The sequence below is a fragment of the Malania oleifera genome, chromosome 3, assembly GCF_029873635.1.
Source record: "Malania oleifera isolate guangnan ecotype guangnan chromosome 3, ASM2987363v1, whole genome shotgun sequence".
NCBI classification, from domain to species: domain Eukaryota; kingdom Viridiplantae; phylum Streptophyta; class Magnoliopsida; order Santalales; family Ximeniaceae; genus Malania; species Malania oleifera.
The window spans coordinates 61671041-61693646 of NC_080419.1; the positions used below are offsets into that span (position 1 = coordinate 61671041).

Genomic DNA, 22606 nt, shown 5'->3' on the forward strand with positions numbered 1-22606 from the left:
TGTAGAATCTTAAAAGGAAGACGTATCAATATAAAGTAAATAGAGGACCAGTGAAGATAGAACATGAACAATTTGAAGGGAAAACGACTAATGCTCCAAGTAGAAACTGCATGAATGTGAGCAAGGGCCGTGCTAGTTTTATTAAACATGTTCAAGCTTGTTTCGAGTAATAACAAAACCAAATTTGAACTATTCTAGTTGATTAAATGGAAAGAACTCAACCTAGTTTCTACTCTATTCATTTATGAACCTAAACAGGATAAGTGTAATCATGTTCAAATTTCATTACTTATTGATGAATTTTAAATTAAACCTAAAAAATTACTCCTTAATATAAACAAACATATATATATATATATATATATATATATATATATATATATTACTCCTTAATATAAACAAATATATATATATATATATATATATATATATATTTATGAGTGTTAACATTTTGGTATGTGTTTTATTATTCATGAAAATTTTTTGAAGACAATAAACACGTAAAAAGAAAATAAATTATTTAAAAATAAAAAATATGTTACTTTACAATAAAGTCTAAACTCATGATATGAATTAATGAAACTCTCAGCAAACAAAAAAAATTAAACCTACTGGGCCTTATATGCAAAATACATTCGTGAACCTCATTGGTTAATCATAAACCTATTGAGCTTATTTGAGTTTTTAAGCAAGTCAAGCGGCCAAGTAGCTAGCTAATTAAATAAGCTAACTCAACTCGACAATTAGCTTGTTTAGTTTTTAAGTTCAAAATCCAGACTCAAAATTTGACTCATTTGTGTTAACAAATACGTTGGAAGAAATCATTATCAAACAAAAGACTGAGTAGGTCGAATGAAACAGCTCTCATTTTGAATCTTCAAGTGCTCAAGAAAGAAAAAGTGCTAGGCTCCCCCGGCATAACATCACGTGTCTGCATGTGGATATTACGTATGCAATTTATTTTCCTTCTGCCATTAATGGCAGTAATTCACATTTCATTTCTATAGTAAATGCACCTAATTTATTATTATTAAGTGAAGGATAATTGTTTTTTTGCTTTACAATAATTTTTTAATTAAATAAATGTCTAAATCTATATATAATTATGAAAGGCATATATATTGGCCTCTAGAATCTACAGTTTTTTTCTAATACACAATTATACTACATAAATCAGGCACTTCATAACCCTAACCCAAGATCACAAGGAATAAACAACAAACTGGGCTTACCCCTAGGCTACCATCCCTAATGCGACACTATGGTCGATTCTTATGCCTGACGCTCCTGTGGGTTAAAATGGACATGTATTTCAATGCTACAGATAAAACACGTTCCAAGAAACGTGGCCAGTCTGTTTAGAAGGGAAAAAAAAAAATAATAATCTGACCAAGAAAAAAGATTTAATCTCTTAACTCAAAAACAGTAGGAGGAAATGTTGGAGTAGAGGAGCTGCTTTCACAAAAAGTAAACAATGAATCCAGCAACACACCTCCCTATATAGAGGGAGGGAGCCATCAAGGGGATCTCGTCACTACATTATGGGGTTCAAGTTAACTGGGTCATCAAACCACGATGTGCTTAGCAGCATAGGTACCAAGCAAGCTCCAGACCAGACCAGTGACTATACCACAAACATCACAGCCCTATGCACTAAAATGGGTATGCTGGGTTCTTATTTGCCATCGTCATTGCCACCATATTGTGTAGAATTCCCATTCCAGAAGGCATTTCTGTCTCCGAATTGGTCATCATCTTCATCATGTTTCAGAGTGTGAATATTGCTTCCAAAACGCGAGGACATTGGTTGCCTGCTCTTGCGGTCATTTCTGCTGTTTCCAGAGCTGCCTCGGTTTGGAGAGTAAGGGACGTAGGGCCTCCGACTTCCTGCAATGTTATTCTGGAGTGTTGGATTTGGACCTGCAATATAAAAAAAGGAGCACATTATTAAGTGCAAAAACAAAGAAACACACGAGGGTTATATTCCACAATGTATAATTTCAATCAACATCAAAACCAAAACACACAGTGCAACATTAAAAAATGAAAAAAAAATTAAAAAAGACATTCATTAGTATGCGCACAAGTAGTTTGCCACCACCTAGCAAAAGGAACAACACCATTTCCTACGAATGAGGAAGTTTGTTTGGTTATCATTTTTAGCCTTCATTTTTGTACACTGAAGAAACAAATTATTACAACGCAGGTTGCTAATTTCCTATTTTTATCATTAGTTTTCAGTTGTTTTTTTTTAAAATTTGAAAATTAGATTTTGTGATTTTTCATTGTTCTGGCAACCAATTGCCAAAGTATTTTAATATTCAAAAATTAACTTTGTGAATTAAATTATTCATTTCATAATTAAGATAAAAATGACCATGTAAATTCAATATATAATTAAGATAAAAATGTCCATAAAATTTCTAGAAATTTGAAAAAGAATAATAAGTCATTTATAAAATATTACAATTTTCAATTGTCATGTGCAATAAGATTGCCTCGTGCCACTAAACAATGAGTTTTATAATAACTAGCTGTGGGCAAGCGAATGCATGTGCACTGCAACTTTTCAGTGATTATTATTTACTACCTATGAATAGTGTAACAAAATAAATTAATAAATAAATAAAATTTCAAAAAATAATATATCCACATATAAATCTATAAAATTAAAAATAAGAGAGTATTAATTCAAATAAAAATATTATTTATAGTTATGGCAGTTCAAGGATATATTTAGAATATTTATGGGTAGTTATAGCAACATTTAAAAAAAAATATTATTTATAGTTATGGTAGTTAAGGGATATATTTAGAATATTTATGGGTAGTTACAAGGGTATTTTGGATTATTTTTCGGCAGTTATGGGAGTATTTTCGGATCTTAAAAATCAATCCAAGAAAGAGGGAATCCCCTTTGTAATAGAAGAAATTAAATTAAATAATTAAATTTTTATTTTTTTGCACTTTTATTATATTTTTTAATTGGTATTTAGTTCAAAGGCAAAAATGAGCATTTGTGCAATCAAGTTTTTAATTTGTTTCAGTTTTAGTAAATTAACATTGCCAGTTTATTCTGTATTTTCTTTCTCATTTTTAATTTTTGCTTTTGATTTTTTTTTTTCATAATCTTTTACAGTAATACCAAACAGTCTAAAGGTTTTTATATTTCATTCACAGAACTGAATAGACAAGTAAAAGAATGATTTTAGTAAGGCACATAATAGCTTACAAAAGAAAATGCATCATCATTATAAATCAATCAGGCATGCACAAGTGATTATTAATTCAAAACGCAAAATACGGAAAAAATGGCTTCCCAAATTTGATCATGGTAAGGCCTATTTTCTATTAGATTCCATGTTGAATGGAATAAGACAAACTTCTGTACAAGTGACTTTTGTTTGTAAATTATTAAAGGGCAGCCTGATGCACAAAGGTAACCTAACAGAAATTGACAAAACCATATGTTCAGATTACAACAGTGCAAATTATAATGGTCCAGGAGAAGATCCAAGTTAATTCAACAATCATCGACACAAATTGTGAGGACAATTTTTGCACCAATAAAAAACAGAGAATGGCTACAGACTAATGAAACTTTGACACGGAGGCCTTTTATTTTCTTCTGGCTGTTTCTTTTTTTTTTTCATGTGCATTATATGTGAAACAATTCTAAAAACCAAACACTATCTTGTGGGATAACAGAAAATTCTATCCTAGTGCTGAATTGAAAACCCATTAATCACAATGATAAGAACCTAAGGAACAAAAGAGAGAGAGGGAAGAACGAAGACCCCAATTAAGAACCAAGCAAAAGTGTCAAGAATACTAAAAACAAACAAATGATAGCACTACAGGGAAAAAAAAATGGGGAGGTTTTTCATCCATATCTGCAATTTCATAATCCTGTCAGCTTATTTCACTGCCTTCACTGCAACCTTTAAATTTCTTTAATCAATTAGTAGCCGACAACATGTAAAAAGTGACAGGGTTAAAAGTCTTGCTCTTTTCTGGCTCCTATGTATTCTTGAAACATGCTCAGTTCTAGCTCTTAGGCATTTTCGAAACACCTTACCAATTTGTATCATCATTTGTCTCATAGAAGTTGGTAGATTGATTGAGCTAGAACTTAAAATTTGTAACAATTAATTTAAGGTAGTATATAAACTCACCATATTGCCATGTGCTATTAGGAGAATCCTGACCAGAGCTTGTTGAGCTAGTACTACCCCCAAGATATGAGTAAGGATTCAAAAAAGATAGAATCTTTTTCACATATACAAAATATCCTTCATTACTTCCATTTAATGAATTGGCATCAGTCATAGAAGTTACTTCGTCATGTGATAAAGACTTGTGTTGGCCCATAGCTTGCTGCTGTGGAATTACAATCAATGCCTGTCTGTTAAGAAGCCCCAAGTCTGAAAATGATTTGCTCAAATCTGCACCATATTCAAAGTGGTACAAATTTATGAATGACATGAATTTGAAATGTCTTCAATTTCATCGGCATATAAATACAATATGTCAATTATAAAATTAGACAATGAAGAAAAAGTGGCAACAATAACGTCATGTCATGCTACTAAAAAACAGTGAGACAATGCTTATCAATAACCAGCTTCCTTCTGTAGGATTAATACAGCATGTCATCCAGAACTATCTCCTGACACTGATTTTTGCGTTTTAGCAGCAGTCTCTCATTCTCATCACAGACAATTTGAAATCGACTGTTTGCAGTCCTCAAGGAGCTTTGAGTCTGTTTGGCAAGCATAAGACCAGCTGTTATTAAGTGTGGTAAGATTACTGATTATGATACTCCGCTATATTTGTAGTAATCTAGTCTTTGTTATGGGAGAAGAAAAAAGAGGATTCCGGGCATTAGGTTCTAGCTATGCAGTTATTGTAGGATAAAACTGCTTTTTCTGGAGGGTTTCAGCTTCCAAGACTTTAAGGGAAAACGCTTTCTAACACTGATGTGGTTATGGGAGGGGGATTATTTTGTTATTCACAATTTATTGGTTTCATTTAGTGGAGGGAACCATACTCATTTTTTAAGTGTATTTTTGTTCTTTATTAAATAAATTCTTCGTTCATTGGAAAAAAAGTAAAATTGCAGGAAGAACTAATGCTACTTGATTGGTATAGATCCAGTCTCTTTGGTGAGCATGACTATTTCATATGGCAAACATGCAAGCCAAGTATCAAGTACTCGTACCTTGATGACTAAAAACTTTCCAAGGGTAAGGAATAGCTAGATTGTAAGGGCCAATAGCACTTGATTGGTGTCTGTCCACGTAGTCTTTAACCATACTCAATGTGCTAGTCACAGAGAACTTCTCTTGCAAACTTACGCCATCAGGCAAACGGATGTTTAAGTGAACATCATATAATTTACCAGCACTGGTATAAATATCCAAGGCATCAGCCTTCTTATCTTCTTCAGGTTCAATCTGTTTGTCGTGAACAACTTTGTTTCCTTGGTCAACAATCAAAAGTGAAGTCCCTGTTGAAACTTGTGAGAGATGATCACTCACATTGATGCTGTCTTCTGGTGCAGAAGTCGTATCTTCAATGCTAGAAGATAAATGACCAATTCTAGGGCTTTCCGGAGTCACTGTGACAGGATTCAGTAATTCTTTGGCTGTCTGAGTGGATGAGATGAACTGTTCACCCTCATCATTCTCCAATTCATTGGCGCATACTGATCTTGAAGAGGAATTCTCACACTGCTGTTTATGTAAAAATATATTGAGCTAAACATACTGTGCAAAATACAGTTAAAACCAATGAAATGCCTCAAGATTGCAGCCTGACATTACCTCAACTATGGATTCACAATTTTTGTTCTTTTCTATTGTCTTAGTAGTAACCAATGGTCTAGCATCCGAGGGTTGGACATCTGTGTCTGTTGAAGATGAAGTAGAACCTTTGCTTGAAGAACTTCCTTGCTCAAATGAGGCAATGTTATGAACCCCAGATGCTGATGGTACAGCTTCCTTTGAAGCAAGTGCTGCAGTCAGGACAGTTGCAGTAGTTTCCTGCAATTACTCATTACAACTGGTCATGATCATGTTATAAAGCAACTGAGAAAGCCTATGTTCATGATATGTTCTGTGGTGAACATATAGCAGCTGTGAGTGCTGTCAAAGTTAATGACATTGGAATAGGATTTCTAGCAGTTCAAATGATGTGTTTACAATTGTAAATAACATGAGTAATTTGCTAATAACTTCCCTTAGTTCTTGACTAACCGCAAGGACTTTCCTTGACCTTCTTAAAATTATGATGGCCTCCATTGTTAGTTTAGTCAAGTACATAACTCATATTTACTTCAATATCCTCCAATTAATTTTTTTTAAAAAAAATTATTCAACTTACCACAACTTGACCAAAGGGGATTGGTAAACATAAACATGTTGGTCAAATTTGTTTCCACATCTGTGTTTATATTCAGCATGCTTCTATTTTTTCACAAAGATGAAATATGGTTCTCCATTTTAGGAACAGAAACAAGTGTTTTCAAACATGTTCCATGAGGTCAAATTTAAAAGTGGAAATGGAAACAGAAACAAAAACAAACCGGCACATTCCCAAATGCTGTCTAAGATTCTGTACTTCTGCACAAGCATAAAGAATTCCCTAAAATATTCTTCTAAAATTTCTGTGTTTCAGTTCTCACTATTTTGCCACCTTCATCAACCTGAACAAATGTATTTATTATTCTCAAACTCATTCATAAGTACGCTATAAAAAGGATTGTTCTGTTGCTTTAACCTAATTTATTCAAGATTTCCTACAGTTTTGTAGGAAAGTCATGCTTTGTCAGTTGCCATCAATAAAATGCAGATTTAAACTATGTGTTCCATCCAATATTACTGATTTTCACCAATAAGAGTTATTTGTTATTTTGTTAATTTTCAAGGAGGGCAAGTGATTTTAAGAAAATAGTGCAAAGCAATGATGGAGGCCTTTCTGATGGTCTTAGATATCACTAAATGACTTTTGTTAATCTCTTCTTGTATGTTATGAAAACATACTGTTTTCCTTGCAATCTTGCAAGATCCACAGGAACCTGTCCCATGCATCACAGTTGTTGGATACAATGGTGTAAAACTGTGGCAACCTGCTTAACTGCCTCAGCCTCTCCAACCCATTTAAATTGTCTTTTTGTTTGCTTAGCTAGCCTAGCACCAACTCTCTAATTTATTATTATTATTTTTTTGGATAGAAAAAGAAATTCATTAACGACAGAAAATTACAAAGAAACGAGGATAAGATATCCTCCTAAAAACAAACAAAAGCAAAGAAGCAAAAACCAAATACATCAAAGCTCCTTTCCAATCCCATTGACGATTCGGCAACAGAATTCCTTGAAAGAAACCCAAAGAGTGATCTAAAAATAAGCCAGGAAAAGTAGCTGTATGGCAAAGAAAAAGCAGGGAATTTGTTTTGCTATTGAAAATCCTTGCATTCCTATCAATCCATAAGGTCCAAAAAATGCCAAAAACTACACATTTCCATAAAGCTATTCCCATCTTACTCCTTCCAAAGCCTAAGTATCACCAGCAGCAAAACATCAAGAGTCTGGGGCAGCACTAAAATCCCCTCAAAAACTGAGAAAAGAAAAACCCAAAGAAGTTTAGTCACCTGACAAAGGAGAAACAAATGGTCGCTGGTCTCTCTCCTCCAAACACATGATAAAAATATCTGGACTTATGGAGTCTACATAAAATCATTGGCATTAAGCCTACTAAGAGCCAAAGTCCACACAAAAGCCTCGAGGAACCTTAGATTTCCAAATAGAATGGTTCAAGAATATAGGAGCTTGGGTGTTTGGGTGTTGAGGAGGTGGGGGGTGGTCTCACATGATTTTAGATCCTTGGTGATAGCGAATGAGATAATGTTTTTTTTTTTTCCTATTCTTTATATTGAGGAGGATGATTTTAGGCCTATGATTGAGGGTCTGGGTTGGAATCCGTTACTAGAGATTAGGTAACTTGTCAGAAAGACCTTTTGAGGAGGATGAAGTGAGGGCTAGTGTGTTTGGGATAGACAGGGACAAGGCTCTGGGCATTAATGGATTGATGGCTTTCTTTCAAGATTTTTGTGATGTGATTGGAAGATCGTTGTAGGCCTATGATTGAGGGTTTGGATTGGAATCAGTGGTTGGAAAGACCTTAGGAGGATGAAGTGAGGACTACCGCATTTGGGACGGAGAGGAATCAATCTCTGAGCTTGAATGGATTTGATATGGCTGTCTTTCAAGATTATTGAGAAGTGCTTAGGGTGGATTTGTTGAAGATCTTTAATGAGTTTTATTTGAATGGGATTTGTTAGCTAGGAGATTGTGTGCAGGTCTGAGATGGAAAGGGTTTTGGGTCTTGGTAAGTTGGTGTTTAAAAATCACACTTTAAGGGCTAAATAGTTACAATTATTTTCCCTAGGGAAGAACCCTCTTTGGCATAAATGATTATGACTATTTCCCCCATACCAAATTTGTTTTAGGTAATGGTTTTCAAATTCTCTTTTGGGTAATACTACATTGTTCATTTCTTTTCTATCTTTGTTGAATATTTCGGTAAAATGGAAGACCTCATCACAGCGTTAGGTCTCTCCTATTTGTAATATATGTGCATGTTAAGTGCATACCAATGACCATAATACCCTTACTAACTCATGCTTACCAACAAAATACTAGCACGTACAAATAATGTTACAATGACCAAAATACCCACTAACACTCCCCCTCAAGCTAGAGCATATATATTATATGCTCCTAGCTTGTTACAAATGAATTTAACATGACCACTCACCGAAGATTTAGTAAAAATAAATCAGCAAGCTACAAATCAGACTTCACATGAATGGTGGTAATGAACTTTTGCACCAGTTTCTCCCAAACAAAGTGACAATCAACTTCAATATGTTTTGTCCGCTTGTGGAAGACCAAGTTGGAGACGATATAAATGGCATCCTGATTATCGCACATCAACCCTGTAGATTGAGAATGTGGAAAACCTAGTTCTTCTAACATGTTCTTCAACAAAAAAAGTTCACATGCAGTGTGTGTCATGACCCTATACTCTGACTTAACACACTTAGCCCCAACATTTTATTTCTTACTCTTCTAAGAAACAAAATTAGCACCAACAAAGATATAGTACCCAGCTGTAAATCATCTGCCGGAAGGTGACTCGACCTAATCCGCATCAATATATCCCTCAAAATGAGTGCGACCCTGATCCTAATATAAGAGATCTCGACCAAGTGCACCTTTGAGATATCTCAAAATGCGAATTATTGCATCCCAATGACTTGTTCTAAGAGAATTAAGAAATTGACTCACAATACTGGTTGTGATATATACGGTTAAGTGATTGTGAGATAATTCAACTTCCCAACAAATCTCTAATACCATCCTAGGTCAAGCAACAAATCACCCATATCTGGCACCATCTTGCTAATAGGATTCATAGGTATATCAATAGGTTTGGATCCCAACATCCTAATCTCATCTAAAAGATCAAGAACACACTTTCTCTATGACAAGACGATTCTCATTTGAGATCTTGATACTTCTATACCTAAGAAGTACTTCAATGGTCCTTGTTAATGGTTATTTAGTCTTTTAGCAGAGTTTTGTTAGTAATAAGTGTGAGTTAGTAAGGGTATTATGGTCATTCCCATTGTATTTACATATATTATAAATAGAGGGACCTATCATTGAGTTTAGGTCTTCCATTTTACCCAATTACTCAACATGGTATCAGAGCATGATCCAAATTAAACCCTACTCTTCCCAGCCGTTGCCGGAAAACACCATTCCTGTGGCTCTCCTTCCTAGATTCACCTCCATCCCATATTATTTCGCAAAACCAACCACACATCCATAAACAGAGCCCCCCCCCCTCCCCCCTCTTGACGACTCACCCCACAAACCCCAAAGCTGGAGGGGCGCGGCCAAATGTCGGCAGAGCTGACCCCATGCACTGGTGTGTCAGTGAATTTCCAGCTACTTTTTTCTCCCTCTTGCCATGCTCTAATTTCTTGTCTAGACTATATTATCAAGCTGTTAGATCAGCTTTTTGCTAAAAAATTAAACCTATCCCGACTATGCACTCACAGCATTCTGTTAATGTTTGTTCAAGGCTTGTGAAGGCTTCTTTGTGAGTTTTTGGGAGCCGTGACAGCATTCATATGTTCAGTTGTGAGGCTGTGGCAGTGCTATATCCATCGGTGAGTTGTTCACCTTGTCCGTGGCAATGCGTCTCCCAAGGAATGGTTGTTTGATGCTTCGTGAAGCTTTTTATCAATTGTTAATGAGTTTATTAGGTCTGAAACAGTTGGATTTGCTGTGTTTTTTGATTCACTATTCTAATTCCTTCCATATACCAAAATATCAAGCTGTTGGACATGTGTTTTTTTGCTCTAAGATCAAATCTTTGTTGTGACAAAGCACTCATTGTAATTCGTTAGTTGTTGTTTGGTGTTAGTAACGGTCGTTGGTGACCTTCTTGGGGCAGTGGCAGTGCTCATAAGCTGTTTTTCTTGTGTGAGGCAGTGGCAGCATCACTTTCTTGGGGCTGCATCTAAAGTTGGTGATTTGTTCATGGTAGTTTCGGTGGTTCACCTCTCCAATTGTTCCAGTGCTGAGTGTTGCTTTCTTGGGGCTGCGTGTGAGTTTCTTGGTGCTATGGCAGCCTTGTACAGATTTATCTGTGGCTTGTTCATGGTGGGTCACCTTGTTCATGGTTGTTCCAATTGTTCTAGCAATTAATCTTATGATCATTGGTCTGAGTTTGTGAATGTCGGGATGGCGTTTGCAAATCCCAAAAGTGTGATTCCTTCGTTATTCACTTGTTTGAGTGAACCACGTATTGTAACTATATCAGAGGAGTATTCCAAGTTTCTACAATATCAATTGTCTCAAAATGCATCTTATCACATTGCTTCTTTTGCCCAAAAAGGTAATTCTAGAGTTTGCATGTCATCTGGTATCAATTCTGTTGCCACTGATCTTATAAAAGGTGCAACCAACTTCTTTTTTGATCTCCAATATCATGAAAATCTCCCTCAAGTTACTCCTGTTGATGGGTCCCCTATTGCCATTAAGGGGATAGGAACACTAAATCCTATTCCTCATTTCTCTCTTTCTCTTGCTCTATATATCTCCTTCCAATCTTATGTCATTTAGTAAGCTTACAAAGTCACTAAATTGTTCTATCACATTCCTGCCTAATTTTGTGGTTATTCAAGATCTGAAGACGGGAAAGACAATTAGCACAGGACGTGAGGCTCGTGGACTTTACAACTTTGAGTTGCCTTCTCCAACCATTGCCTGCACAGTTGCAACTACACCACTTCAAATCCATTGTCGTCTTCGTCATCCGTCCTTGAACAACAGGTTGAAACAGCTAGTTCCTACATCGAGTTCTATGTCTAATCTTGAGTGTGAGTCCTGTAAATTGGGTGAACATCCTCATTTTCCCTTTGCTCCCCGGGTCAACAAACGGGTGGTTAGTCCTTTCATGCTTGTCCAATTTGAAATTTGAGGTCTTAATCGTGTGACGTAAAATTTGGGGTTTTGGTACTTTGTTACATTTGTTGATGACTACTCTAAAAAGACTTAGTTATATTTAATGAAAGATTGTTCTGAGTTTTTTGATGTCTTTTGTGCTTTCTGTTCCTAAATAAAGACTCAATTTGACATGTCAGTCAGGATACTTCATAGTGACAATGCTAAGGAGTGCTTCAGTAGTTATATGACTAACTCTGGTATGATCCATCGGTCCTCTTGTGCCCACACTCCACAACAAAATGGTGTTGCAAAGTGGAAAAAAAGGCATATTCTTGAAGTAACATGTACCCTATTGTATCAAATGAATGTCCCCAAAGTCTTTTGGAGTGATATTGTGCCCACAACTTGCTCCCTTATCAATAAAATGCCATCCTCTGTCCTTGGTGGTAAAATTCCATATTTAGCTATCTTTCCTAAGGCTCCTTTGTTCTCCCTTTCTCATCGTATATTTGGTTGTATCCTTTGTCCACAGTTATCTCCAGGAATAGATAAGTTGGATCCTCGTGCTATCAAATTTATTTTTTTGGGCTATTCCTATACTCAAAAGGGATACCAATGTTATAGTCCTACTTTACATCGATTCTTTGTCTCTGTTAATGTCAGCATTTTTTGAGTCTACACCATACTACTCTAATTCCTTGAGTTTTGTTGGCCTTGATGAGTCCCTTCTTCTGCCTTGCCTTCTAGATCCAAACCTAGTATCTATGCCCAATCCTCCCACATCTTCATCTAGTTTGAGTCCTTCTTGTCACTTAAAATCATCCCAATTTGTAGGTATACACATGGCGACTGAAGGGGGAAATGCCTCCTCCAGCTTCTATTACTGTGCCTCTCGTACCCTCATCAAATGATCTTATTTCTCGTGATGTTGATCCTCCAATAGCTGTTCGAAAAGGTAAACACACTTGTACCCAACATCCGATCTCTAATTTTGTTTGTTATGATTTCTTGTCACCCTCTTATTACTATTTTGTTAGTACTTTGTTTTCTGTTGTTCTTCCACGATCTATTTCTGAAGCCCTATCCCATTCTAGGTGGAGGACGACAATGGCTGAAGAGATAAGTGAACTACATGATAGTGATACTTAGGATTTGGTACCTCTTCCTCCTGATAAGTTTGTGGTTGGTTGTCACTAGGTGTACAATGTGAAAGTCAATCCTAATGGTTCTGTGGCTTGTGTGAAGGCCCGCCTCGTTGCTAAGGGGTATACTTAGTTGTATAACTTGTATGGTTCGGATTATTCAGACACATTCTCCCCAATTGCTAAACTTGCATCAGTACGTTTGTTCATTTCTTTAGTCACCACTTGTCATTGGCCTCTACATCAGTTAGACGTGAAGAATGCTTTCCTACATGGTGATCTTCATAAGGAGGTATATATGGAGCAACACCCTGGGTTTGTTGCTCAGAGGGAGTCGGGCTTACTATGTCGGCTCAAGAAGTCATGGCATGGATTAAAACAATTTCCAAGAGAATGATTTGGCCCTTTTTGTGCTGTAGTACTTGAGTTTGGCCTTCATCGGTGTGTAGTAGACACTCTGTATTTTATCGACATACTCCATTAGGCAATATTTTGCTTATAGTATGTATGGATGACATAGTGATCACTAATGATGATGATTGTGGCATCCGGGACCTAAAGCTTTTTCTACAGAATAAGTTTCAGACCATAGACTTGGGGACCTTTGAAGTACTTCTTGGGTATAGAAGTATCGAGATCTCGTACGAGAATTGTCTTGTCACAAAGGAGGTATGTTCTTGATCTTTTAGATGAGGCGGGGCTGTTGGGATCCAAACTATTGATACACCCATGGATCCCAACAGTAAGTTAATGTCAGATATGGGTGATTTGTTGCCTAACCCAAGTTGGTATCAAAGACTTAAGAGAAAGTTGAATTATCTCATAGTCACTCGACCATATATATCCTCCGCAACAAGTGTCGTGAGTTAGTTTCTCGATTCCCCGAAAACAAGTCACTGGGATGTAGTAATTCCCATTTTGAAATATCTCAAAGGTGCACCAGGGAGAGGTCTCTTATATCAGGATCAGGGTCACACTCATATTCAGGGATATACGGATGCAAATTGGGCCAAATCAACATCCGATCGAAGATCCACATCCGGGTATTGTATTTTCGTTGGCGGTAATTTGGTGCCTTGGAAAAGTAAGAAATAAATTGTGGTTGGCAGGTCGAGTGTTGAGTCAAAGTACAAGGCTATGGCGCGCACACTGCATGTGAGCTTGTTTGGCTAAAGAACATGTTAAAAGAACTACATTATCCACATTCTCAGACTATAAAGTAAATGTGTGATAATTGAGCTGCTATTCATAGTCTCCAACCTCGTCTTCCATGAGCAGACAAAGTGCATTGAAGTTGATTGCCACTTTATTAGAGAGAAACTTGTACACAAGCTCATTACAAACACTCATGTGAAGTTTGAGTTTCTATTTGCTGATTTGTTCACTAAAGCCTTGGGAGGTGTTCGTGTGAAATTCATTTGTAACAAGCTAGGAGCATATTATATATATGCTCCAACTTGAGGGGGAGTGTTAATGGTTATTTAGTCTTTTAGCATTATTATTATCATGAGTTAGAGTCCTCTCAGAAATAAGTGTGAGTTAGTAAGGGTATTATGGTCATTCCCATTGTACATTTATTATAAATAGAGAAAGATTTATCATTGAGTTTAGGTCTTCCAATTTACCCAATTACTTAATAGTCCTAAATCCTCAATTTGAAACTTAGTATATAGGAAATGCTTTAGGCCCTAGATACCTTTATCATCACCGCCAATAATCACAATATCATCCCAATACACAATAAGCAAAATCCTTCCAGATGGAGTGTGATGATAAAATATAGAATAATCTACTGCATACAATCAAAGGCTAAACTCAAGTACTACAACACTGAATTGACCAAACCATGCCTTGGGAGACTATCTTAAACCATACAATGACTTCTCGATCTGACACACAAGCTTGACTCCCCCTTTGAGCAACAAACTCAAGTGATTGCTCCATATATCTCCTCCTAAAGATTATTATGTAGGAAAGCATTCTTCACATATAATTGATGTAGAGGCCAGTGACAAGTGGTGGCTAAGGAGATGAACAAATGTATTAAGGCAAGTTTGGTGACACGAGAGAATGTGTCTAAATAATCCACAACATACACCATATATCACTTAGCAACAAGGCAGGCCTTCAATCGAGCCACCGAACCATTTGGATTGACCTTAACGGTGTACATCCAACAATAACCAACTACAAACTTATTAGAAGGAAGAGGTACCAACTCCTAAGTATCAGTATCCTACAACATGCATATCTTCAATCATTGCATTCCTTTATCCAGAATGGGGCAAGGCTTCAAAAATAGACTTTGGAAGAGCAACAAAAGACATAGTGATAACAAAATAGTAGTATTAGAGATTGAAACCATAACAAACAAAATTAGAGATTTGAATGTTGGGTACAAGTGAGATTCATTTTTCGAACAGCAATATGAGTATCAACCACTTGCAAAATAGGATTATCTGATAAAGAAACTAGAGGTGCAAAAGTGGAAGTTGGAGGAGGCTCTCCTTCCTTGAGCCACAGTGTGCACACTTGCAAATTGGGATGATACAAGCGATGAGTAGGACTTAAACTAGATGAAGATGTAGGAGGAATGGGTGGAGAAAATAGGATAGCATAGGGAAAGCTGGGTAGAGGAAGGGACTCATCAAGGTCAACAAAACTCAAGGGATCATAATAGTATGGTGCAGACTAAAAAAAGTGACATTAACAGAGATATAGAATCGATGTAAAGCAGGGATATAACATCAATATCCCTTTTGAGTATAGGAATACACCCAAAAAAAAAAAAAAATATTGATAGTATGAGGATCCAACTCATCCAGTCCTTAGATTTAATAAATGGACAAAGGACACAAAGTTGAAATACAAGGAGGAAGGAAGAACAAGGGAGCCCTAGGGAAGATAACTAAGTATGGGATTTTACCCCCACGGACAAAAGATGGCCTTTCATTGATGAGAGAGCAAGCAATGAGCACAACGTTACTCCTAAAAATTTTGGGGACACTTGATACAATAGGGTTTGAGTGACTTTGAGAATGTCTTTTTTTGCCCCTTTACAACTCTAGTTTCTTATGGAGTGTGGGCACAAGATGACTGATGGGTCATGCTAGAGTTAGTGATGTAGGTAGTGAACAAAGTGTTGAAATACTATTTAGCTTTATCACTATGAAGTATATGCGCCGACATACAAAATTGAGTCCTCACTTGAAAGCAAAGGACACAAAAGATTTTAAACAACTTAGAATGGTCTTTTATTACATACAACCATGTTATTTTGGAGTACTCTTCAACAAATGTAACAAAGTGCCAAAACCCCAACTTTGACATGACACAACTAGCACCCCAAACATAGTAATGGAGTAACATGGAAGGGCTAATAGCTCGTTCATTGACTCAAGAAACAAAAGGAACACAATGATGCTTTCCTAATTGACAAGACTCATATTCAAGGTTAGACACAAAAGGCAAAGTAGGAACTAGTTGTTTTAGCGAGTCCAATGATGGACGACCAAGGCAATAGTGGATGTAATGTGGTGTGGCAGCGACACTATAGGCAATAGGAGGGGAGAGTGACTCAAAGTAGTAAAATCCACAATGGAAATCGCCTTCCTCATCTTCAACACCTGAATAACAACATATCAGGAAAGAAGGTTACCTAGAAATTCAGTGGCTTTGTAATTACACAAACAAACATGCGATAGAAGGGAGATTTAGGAATGTATAAAGAAGAAAGAGAGATGGAGAGAGTAAGATTTATTCTTCATATCCCCTTAATTGTAATAGTGGACCCATCAATAAGGGTAACTTAAGGTAGAATTTTAGAATACTGGAGGGCAGAAAGAAGTTGGTGACACCTGTCATATGGTCAGTAGAAGTAGAGTCAATAACCCAACGACTAGTGGGATAGATACCAGATGACATATGGATGGTAGGATTACTTTATTGAGAAATAGATGCAATGTGATGAGATGCTTGTTAGGATGACAAATACTGCAGGAACCTTGAATACTCCTCCTAAGACAATTATAGTACATTGTAGTACGTTGTTCACCTGAACAAGTGATTAACGAGGGAAACACACTCTCATGATCTGGGGACTCCATCCCAACACACACAACACCTCAATAGAGTAGAGATCACAAATACACAGCAAACAACATGTTTTTGGAATTCACCGACTCCATCTCAACACACACAACCTTTGAAAACTGATGCAAACCACAAACACATGATGAACAAATGAAAACACAGAAAATACCACTGTTTCGGGCACCACTAAACCCAATAAACATTGACAAACAGCTTTAGGAAGCATCAAACAACCATTCACTGAGTGCCACACATGAGCAACTAAAAAAAGTGAGATCATTGGACAAAAAACATCACATAAAACTTCTATAATATGTTTATAGAGGGATTGGACACTGCAGGATCAATTCAGTCCAGAAACAAGCTTGGAATTAGCTTCATATGCTAATGTGCAGGATCATCCTGCCTGGCTCTAATCACTGCGTGAGGGCACGTGGGAGGATTTCTGGGAATGGGATTTCAGTGGGGACAGATCGAGAATGTCTGTGAGTGAGTATGGGGTTTTTTTTGAAAACTCAATAGGGGTTTGTGTTCATGAACTGGCTGTGTTGCCCGTGAAATTTCCTGTGACTGCTCTGGCTTCCAGCACCTGCTGGCTGTTTTTCAGGGCTATGGTGCCCCTGGAAATTCTTCATTTATACTGGGCATGCAGCAGATTAAGTGTTTTAGACTTCTGTTTTGATGATGGCTGTGGCAATTATGGTTTAGGTATCCGAATCATGCTTTGATACGATGTTGAATGCTTGGGTAAAATGGAAGACCTCATTACAGCATTAGGTCTCTCCTTCTATTTATAATATATGTCAAGTACATTCCAATGACCATATACCTTACTAACTCATGCTTACCAACATAATAGTAGCACACAATAATAATGCTATGGAGACCAAAATAACCATTAACATTTTGCATCACTTGTCCTCAGTGCATAATGATGCCATTCCTTCCTTTCTGATCTCTGATGTTTATAGTTACTCTTGGGATTTCCATTTTCATAGATATCTTAATGATAAAGGCAGAGGGGCTCCCTTTTCGTTATTTTTGTTTGAGGGTTCTCATCCTTCCAATAAGAGGGATAGTTGATCGTGGAGTTTTAGATTCTTCAAGATTTATTCTTGTAAAAATCTTTCTTTGTTTCACTTCTTTTTGATCATTTGATCAGAGATGACGTGTCTTTTCCATCCATCAAATATGTGGAAGGCCAAAGTTCCCTCTAAAATTAAGGATTTTCTTTGGTTGGTTCTTAATAGAGTCAAAACCAAAATCTGAGCAGGGCAGGAGGCCTTTGAAGGCCTTATATCCAGGTGTGTGTTCTTTATGTTTTGATAATTGAGAAATAATTCTATTTTTTTATAGAAAAATAAATTCATTAGATAGAATAAGAATGTGCAATCAGGAGACGAGACAAAGTCAGGGAAACCCCAGGGAAAACAAAACAAGAAAAACCAAAAAGTGTAAAAACAGCCCAAAGAAATCAGCAGAGTCTAAGAAGTCAACAGAGAATATCAATCCTGCTGAATATCTGAGAAGCATATCCCCTTGAAATTGCCATTACCCACGCACCACAGAGAAGCCAGAAAATGAATCTTCGCCCACACCAACATAATGCTAATTTATTCCCTGAAAATATATGTGAGTTTTGTTCCTTCCAAAAACCCCAAAATACTGCAAATAAAACACTAATCCATAGCGCTTTCCTTCTTCATGCCAAACCCAACAAAAAGATATTACCAAAAACTCCTCTGCTGTCCTGGACAAACCCAACTTTCTCCGAAATAATTGAATAATTTGTTCCAAACCTTCCACGCAAAATTACAATGCAAGAAAAGATGCAAAGTAGATTCTAAGCAGTTCAAACAAAACATGCATATATCTGGAGAGAGAGAGAGAGAGAGAGAGAGAGGCTTTAGAGGCCACCTAATCTGCAGCAAGTATCAGTATTTATCCTATTAAGTACAACCAACCAAATAAAAGCTTTGAGTTTAAGGGGGATTTTGGCTTTGCAAATAGTTTTGCAGAGAAGGAAGGAAAAGTTGGTGCTAACCAAGAATTTACATAAAGATTTTGCAAGAAAAGGCCCCTGAGGGATCCAACAGCCAATTTGGCTATCAGCTTCTGAGGATACCAAACATTTATTCAAAAGGGCTAACAATCTTGATAAAAAGCTAAATTAAAACCATCCGCCCCAAGAGCTTTATCCCTCTCAATTCTGAAAACTGTAGATCTAACTTCCTCTTCCTCAAAAAGTCTCTCTAACCAGTCCATCTTGTCAACAGATAAAGGATCCCACTCCAACCCTTCCACTATCGATCTACTCTCATCCTCCCCCAAAAAAAAAAGTTGTGATAGAAATCAGTGATCTCGGAGGCGATCTTGGTAGCATCCGAGATAATCAACTCCCTATAAACCTCCAACTCCCTAATTAAATTCTTTCTCATTTTTTCATTGGCACTGGCTATCCTATGAAAAAATATAGAATTACAATCACCCTTTTTACCCACTTAAACTTCATCTTCGGTCTCCAACTTCTCATTTCCTTGAAAATCAGATTTTCCAACTCATTCTTCAAAGAAACCCTTCTAACCTCCTCCTCCTTTGAAAGAGTAATACTTTCTTCCTTTCCATCTATCTCATCCACTTCATCTAAAATGCTAGTCTTTTTAATCCTAATATCTCTAAACACCTCCTTATTCCATTCTTTTCAGTTTTCTTTTAGTCTCTTCAACTTCTTCATAAATCTAAACCCCTCCTAATCCCTTTCCACAACCTCAAACCAAGAATTCCTTAGCAAAGTATGGAAGGAGCCATGATCCAACCACATAATTTCGAACCTAAAAGAGTGGGACCCCAAGGCACCTTCCTAGATTCCAATAGGATGGGAAAATGATCGGAGATGGGTCTACATAGCACAACTTGGGAGAGCTTAGGGAACACTTCCTCCCACTCTTTTGTATACAAGAACCTGCCAATTCTACTAGCCACCGCCCTAGCTCCCCCCATCGACACATAAAATTAGTATTGCCCAACGGAAGGTCCCTCAAACCACACACCCTAATAACCAAATCAAACTTTTGCATGGTGCCAGCAACCCCCCCCCCCCCCTGGGTCCCCCCTTTTCTTGTCCCCTCGAGATCCTCATTGAATTAAAATCTCCACCTACAATCCATCTAGGCGAACAAAGCCGGAGACCAAATAAAGCTCATTCCAAAAAGAATCCCTAAGAGTCCGTTTAGAAGGGCCATACGCAGAGGAAACCCACCATTGACCGTTGCCCCTAGCTACTAGCACGACGGAAAGATTAAAAAAACCCACTAGACTATCCACTTTGGTAATAGAATGAGTATCCCACAACACGAGCATGCCTCCGGCAAACCCCCTGAGAGGGTACAAAAACCCAATCCTTACTACGTCCTTCCTAGATCCCTATAACAACCTCCCCGTCAACGAAGTCAAGATTAGTCTCCTGGATTAACACAATATTGGAAGAATGCCTCAGCAAAAGGTCGCTAACCAAACTTCCCTTCTTAACATCCCCTAGGCTCCTAATGATCCAACTTATAATCTTCGCAACCTAACAGGTTTGATCCCTTTCCTGATACCCTTACTAGCCCCATAGTTGATGGAAGAAACCAAATTCTTTAATTCTTTTTGTACCTTTTTTTCCACTCATACGTTTTACGACTCATCCCCAACTTGACCTCAGCTCTAGTAGGACTCACCAATTCAAACCCATGTCATTCAAATGTTTGTTTGGGTCTTTATAGTCCCTAGAACAAAATAAAAGGCACTACCCCAGAAAACCCTTTTTATGGCATAAAGCATCAAAAGGAGAAAAGGACTGAGCAGTAACAGAAAGAATACCTTTTCTAGCTTCTGAAGAATACAGATCATCCGAAGGAATTGCTGTCTCTTCATCACTACCCTTCCCAATATTAGAAGGAATAGCAACGGCGTCCACCTTGTTAGGAATAGACTCAGGAACAAGGGACAAAGACCCCCCCCCCCCCCTCAAACAAAGCTGTATTTTGATTTGAGTTGTGCTTAGCAAAATCTTCCAACCCTTGCCTAGTGTCAAAGGAAATTGGAGAGATCGCTTCTCCTATTTGCTGATTTCCATGTAAGGGAATCCCACTTTGTAGCATTTCTCCCTCCCTTTTATATAAACAAAGGTCTCTTGAAGGTTCCACCCATTTGTCTTTTCTTCCATGTCTAGCTCACCACTCATCTGGTCAACTAGCAAATTGTTGTCAGAATTGCAGAAGCTGCTTAAGTGGTCTTCTGAATCTGAGTTTGCCTAATCTTCACTAATCTCTTCCCCTTGAGTCTCTTCAATTTCTGTTGAAATCTGAGCAAAATTTCGAATGGAAACAATCATCTTTTTGTTGTGTCAATTTTTTATTCCTTTCTTTCAATGCAGCCTGTGGCTCTCCCAAGTCCCAACCTAGTTAAAGGATTGCACCTATCCATCTTCACATGATCTTCCTCCCCCTTAGAGAACACTGGCATCTCCACTTCCTTATTCTCCTTAACCAGTACCTTCGTCAAGTCAAATCCCCCATTCAGTTTTGAGTGTCTGTTTCTGGACTTCTCCTCTTCCACCCAAGCTAGACTCATTAATCTAGCCCATCTAGAATCTCTTGGGCATACCAGAAAAGCAGGCTTCAAAACAAGGGCTCCAGGCCCAAATCGAGCTACATACAGCTTCTTGTCCACTTCCACTATATTTGGCCAAGCTTCATTCCAGTAATGGTAGAAGGCAGGACTTTCTTAAAGTTCGAATGAGGATTAGCCCTAATTAATGCCTGAGGGTCTCTCTCCCACACCTCTATTCTTTCCATATTCATGGGTTTGCCATTCTAAAAATTCTGACTAGACCCGCCAGAACTTATCCACAACAAATCAAGTGCAGTTCCTTTCTTCACCATCTCTGCACAACTAGGCCCATTTTGCGTAAGACTATTTACTTCTAGCCGCTGTATTTCTATGGAACCTCACTTTTTGCACAACCAACCCAAAGCTTTCTGATTTCTCTGCTGTCTTTTACATTCATCCTCTTTCAATGAATTACAAAAGATCCACCAGCCTGATACTTCTTTGCTCTCTGGGATTCTCAAAGAAGATCTGCCCCCAGAATATAACAATTTCACAACAACAATAATTTGGCATTTTTCTTTCAATTGTAGAATTTGAAATAAGTTATTTGGTTTATTTGAAGAGAACTAGGTTTCTCCGAGGTCCATGAAAGATTTGATGGTCATTTCCTTTACACGTTTTGGTTAGCATAAAGAAGCCTCAACATTACAGAGGTGTGCGGGTCATTGCAGTGGTTTGTGGAATTTTTCTGGAGCGAAATGCAAGCATTTTTTGCAGTAAAAAGGTTGATGTGTTCTCTGCTATGATATAGAATTCATTATGTAGCCTCACCTTGTCCTACAGCATCCGCTTGCTTTAAAGGAGTGTGTTTTTTGGATCTATTTCAATTTTTTTCCCTTTTGTAGTTATCTTTGCTTTATAAAAGGATCTCTTAATCTCCTTTTTGTATTTTGAAATTCTCTTCTTTTATATGAAAAAACAATTCTAGGTTACTATTTGACATTTATCGACATAACCTTAACATCTGTGTCCAAACCAGGAGGTATGATAATTACACCACAATAAGATAATTTAATTTAGAATCAATAAATAATATAATTCACATAAACAAATTAATCTACATAGATAGTATGGGTGTAATCGATTCAACTTGTTTTCAGTTTTGGCCAAAACTGAAAACTGAACCGAACAATTTGATTTGTGAAATTAACCGGTTCAGTTTGGATTTTTATTTGGCTTTTTCACCATTGAAAAA

General features: G+C 37.2%; 1 protein-coding gene across 26 annotated transcripts in view; it reads right to left on the bottom strand.

Annotated features, from left to right (window-relative positions):
* Window positions 1-1292: 1292 nt before the first annotated feature.
* Window positions 1293-22606, bottom strand: part of LOC131152283 (plant UBX domain-containing protein 11) — a 47205-nt gene continuing 25891 nt past the window's right edge. For 10 of the 26 annotated variants that reach the window (XM_058104073.1, XM_058104069.1, XM_058104071.1 and 7 more), the window contains 4 exons: window positions 5826-6044; window positions 5222-5735; window positions 4176-4445; window positions 1293-1920 (listed from right to left, as the gene is read on the bottom strand). In XM_058104073.1, coding sequence (XP_057960056.1) covers window positions 1676-1920; window positions 4176-4445; window positions 5222-5735; window positions 5826-6044 — 1248 coding nt within the window. In that variant the 3' untranslated portion in view covers window positions 1293-1675. The remainder of the gene's footprint in view (window positions 1921-4175; window positions 4446-5221; window positions 5736-5825; window positions 6045-22606) is intronic. The other 16 variants (XM_058104079.1, XM_058104078.1, XM_058104077.1 and 13 more) reach the window with 3 other exon arrangements.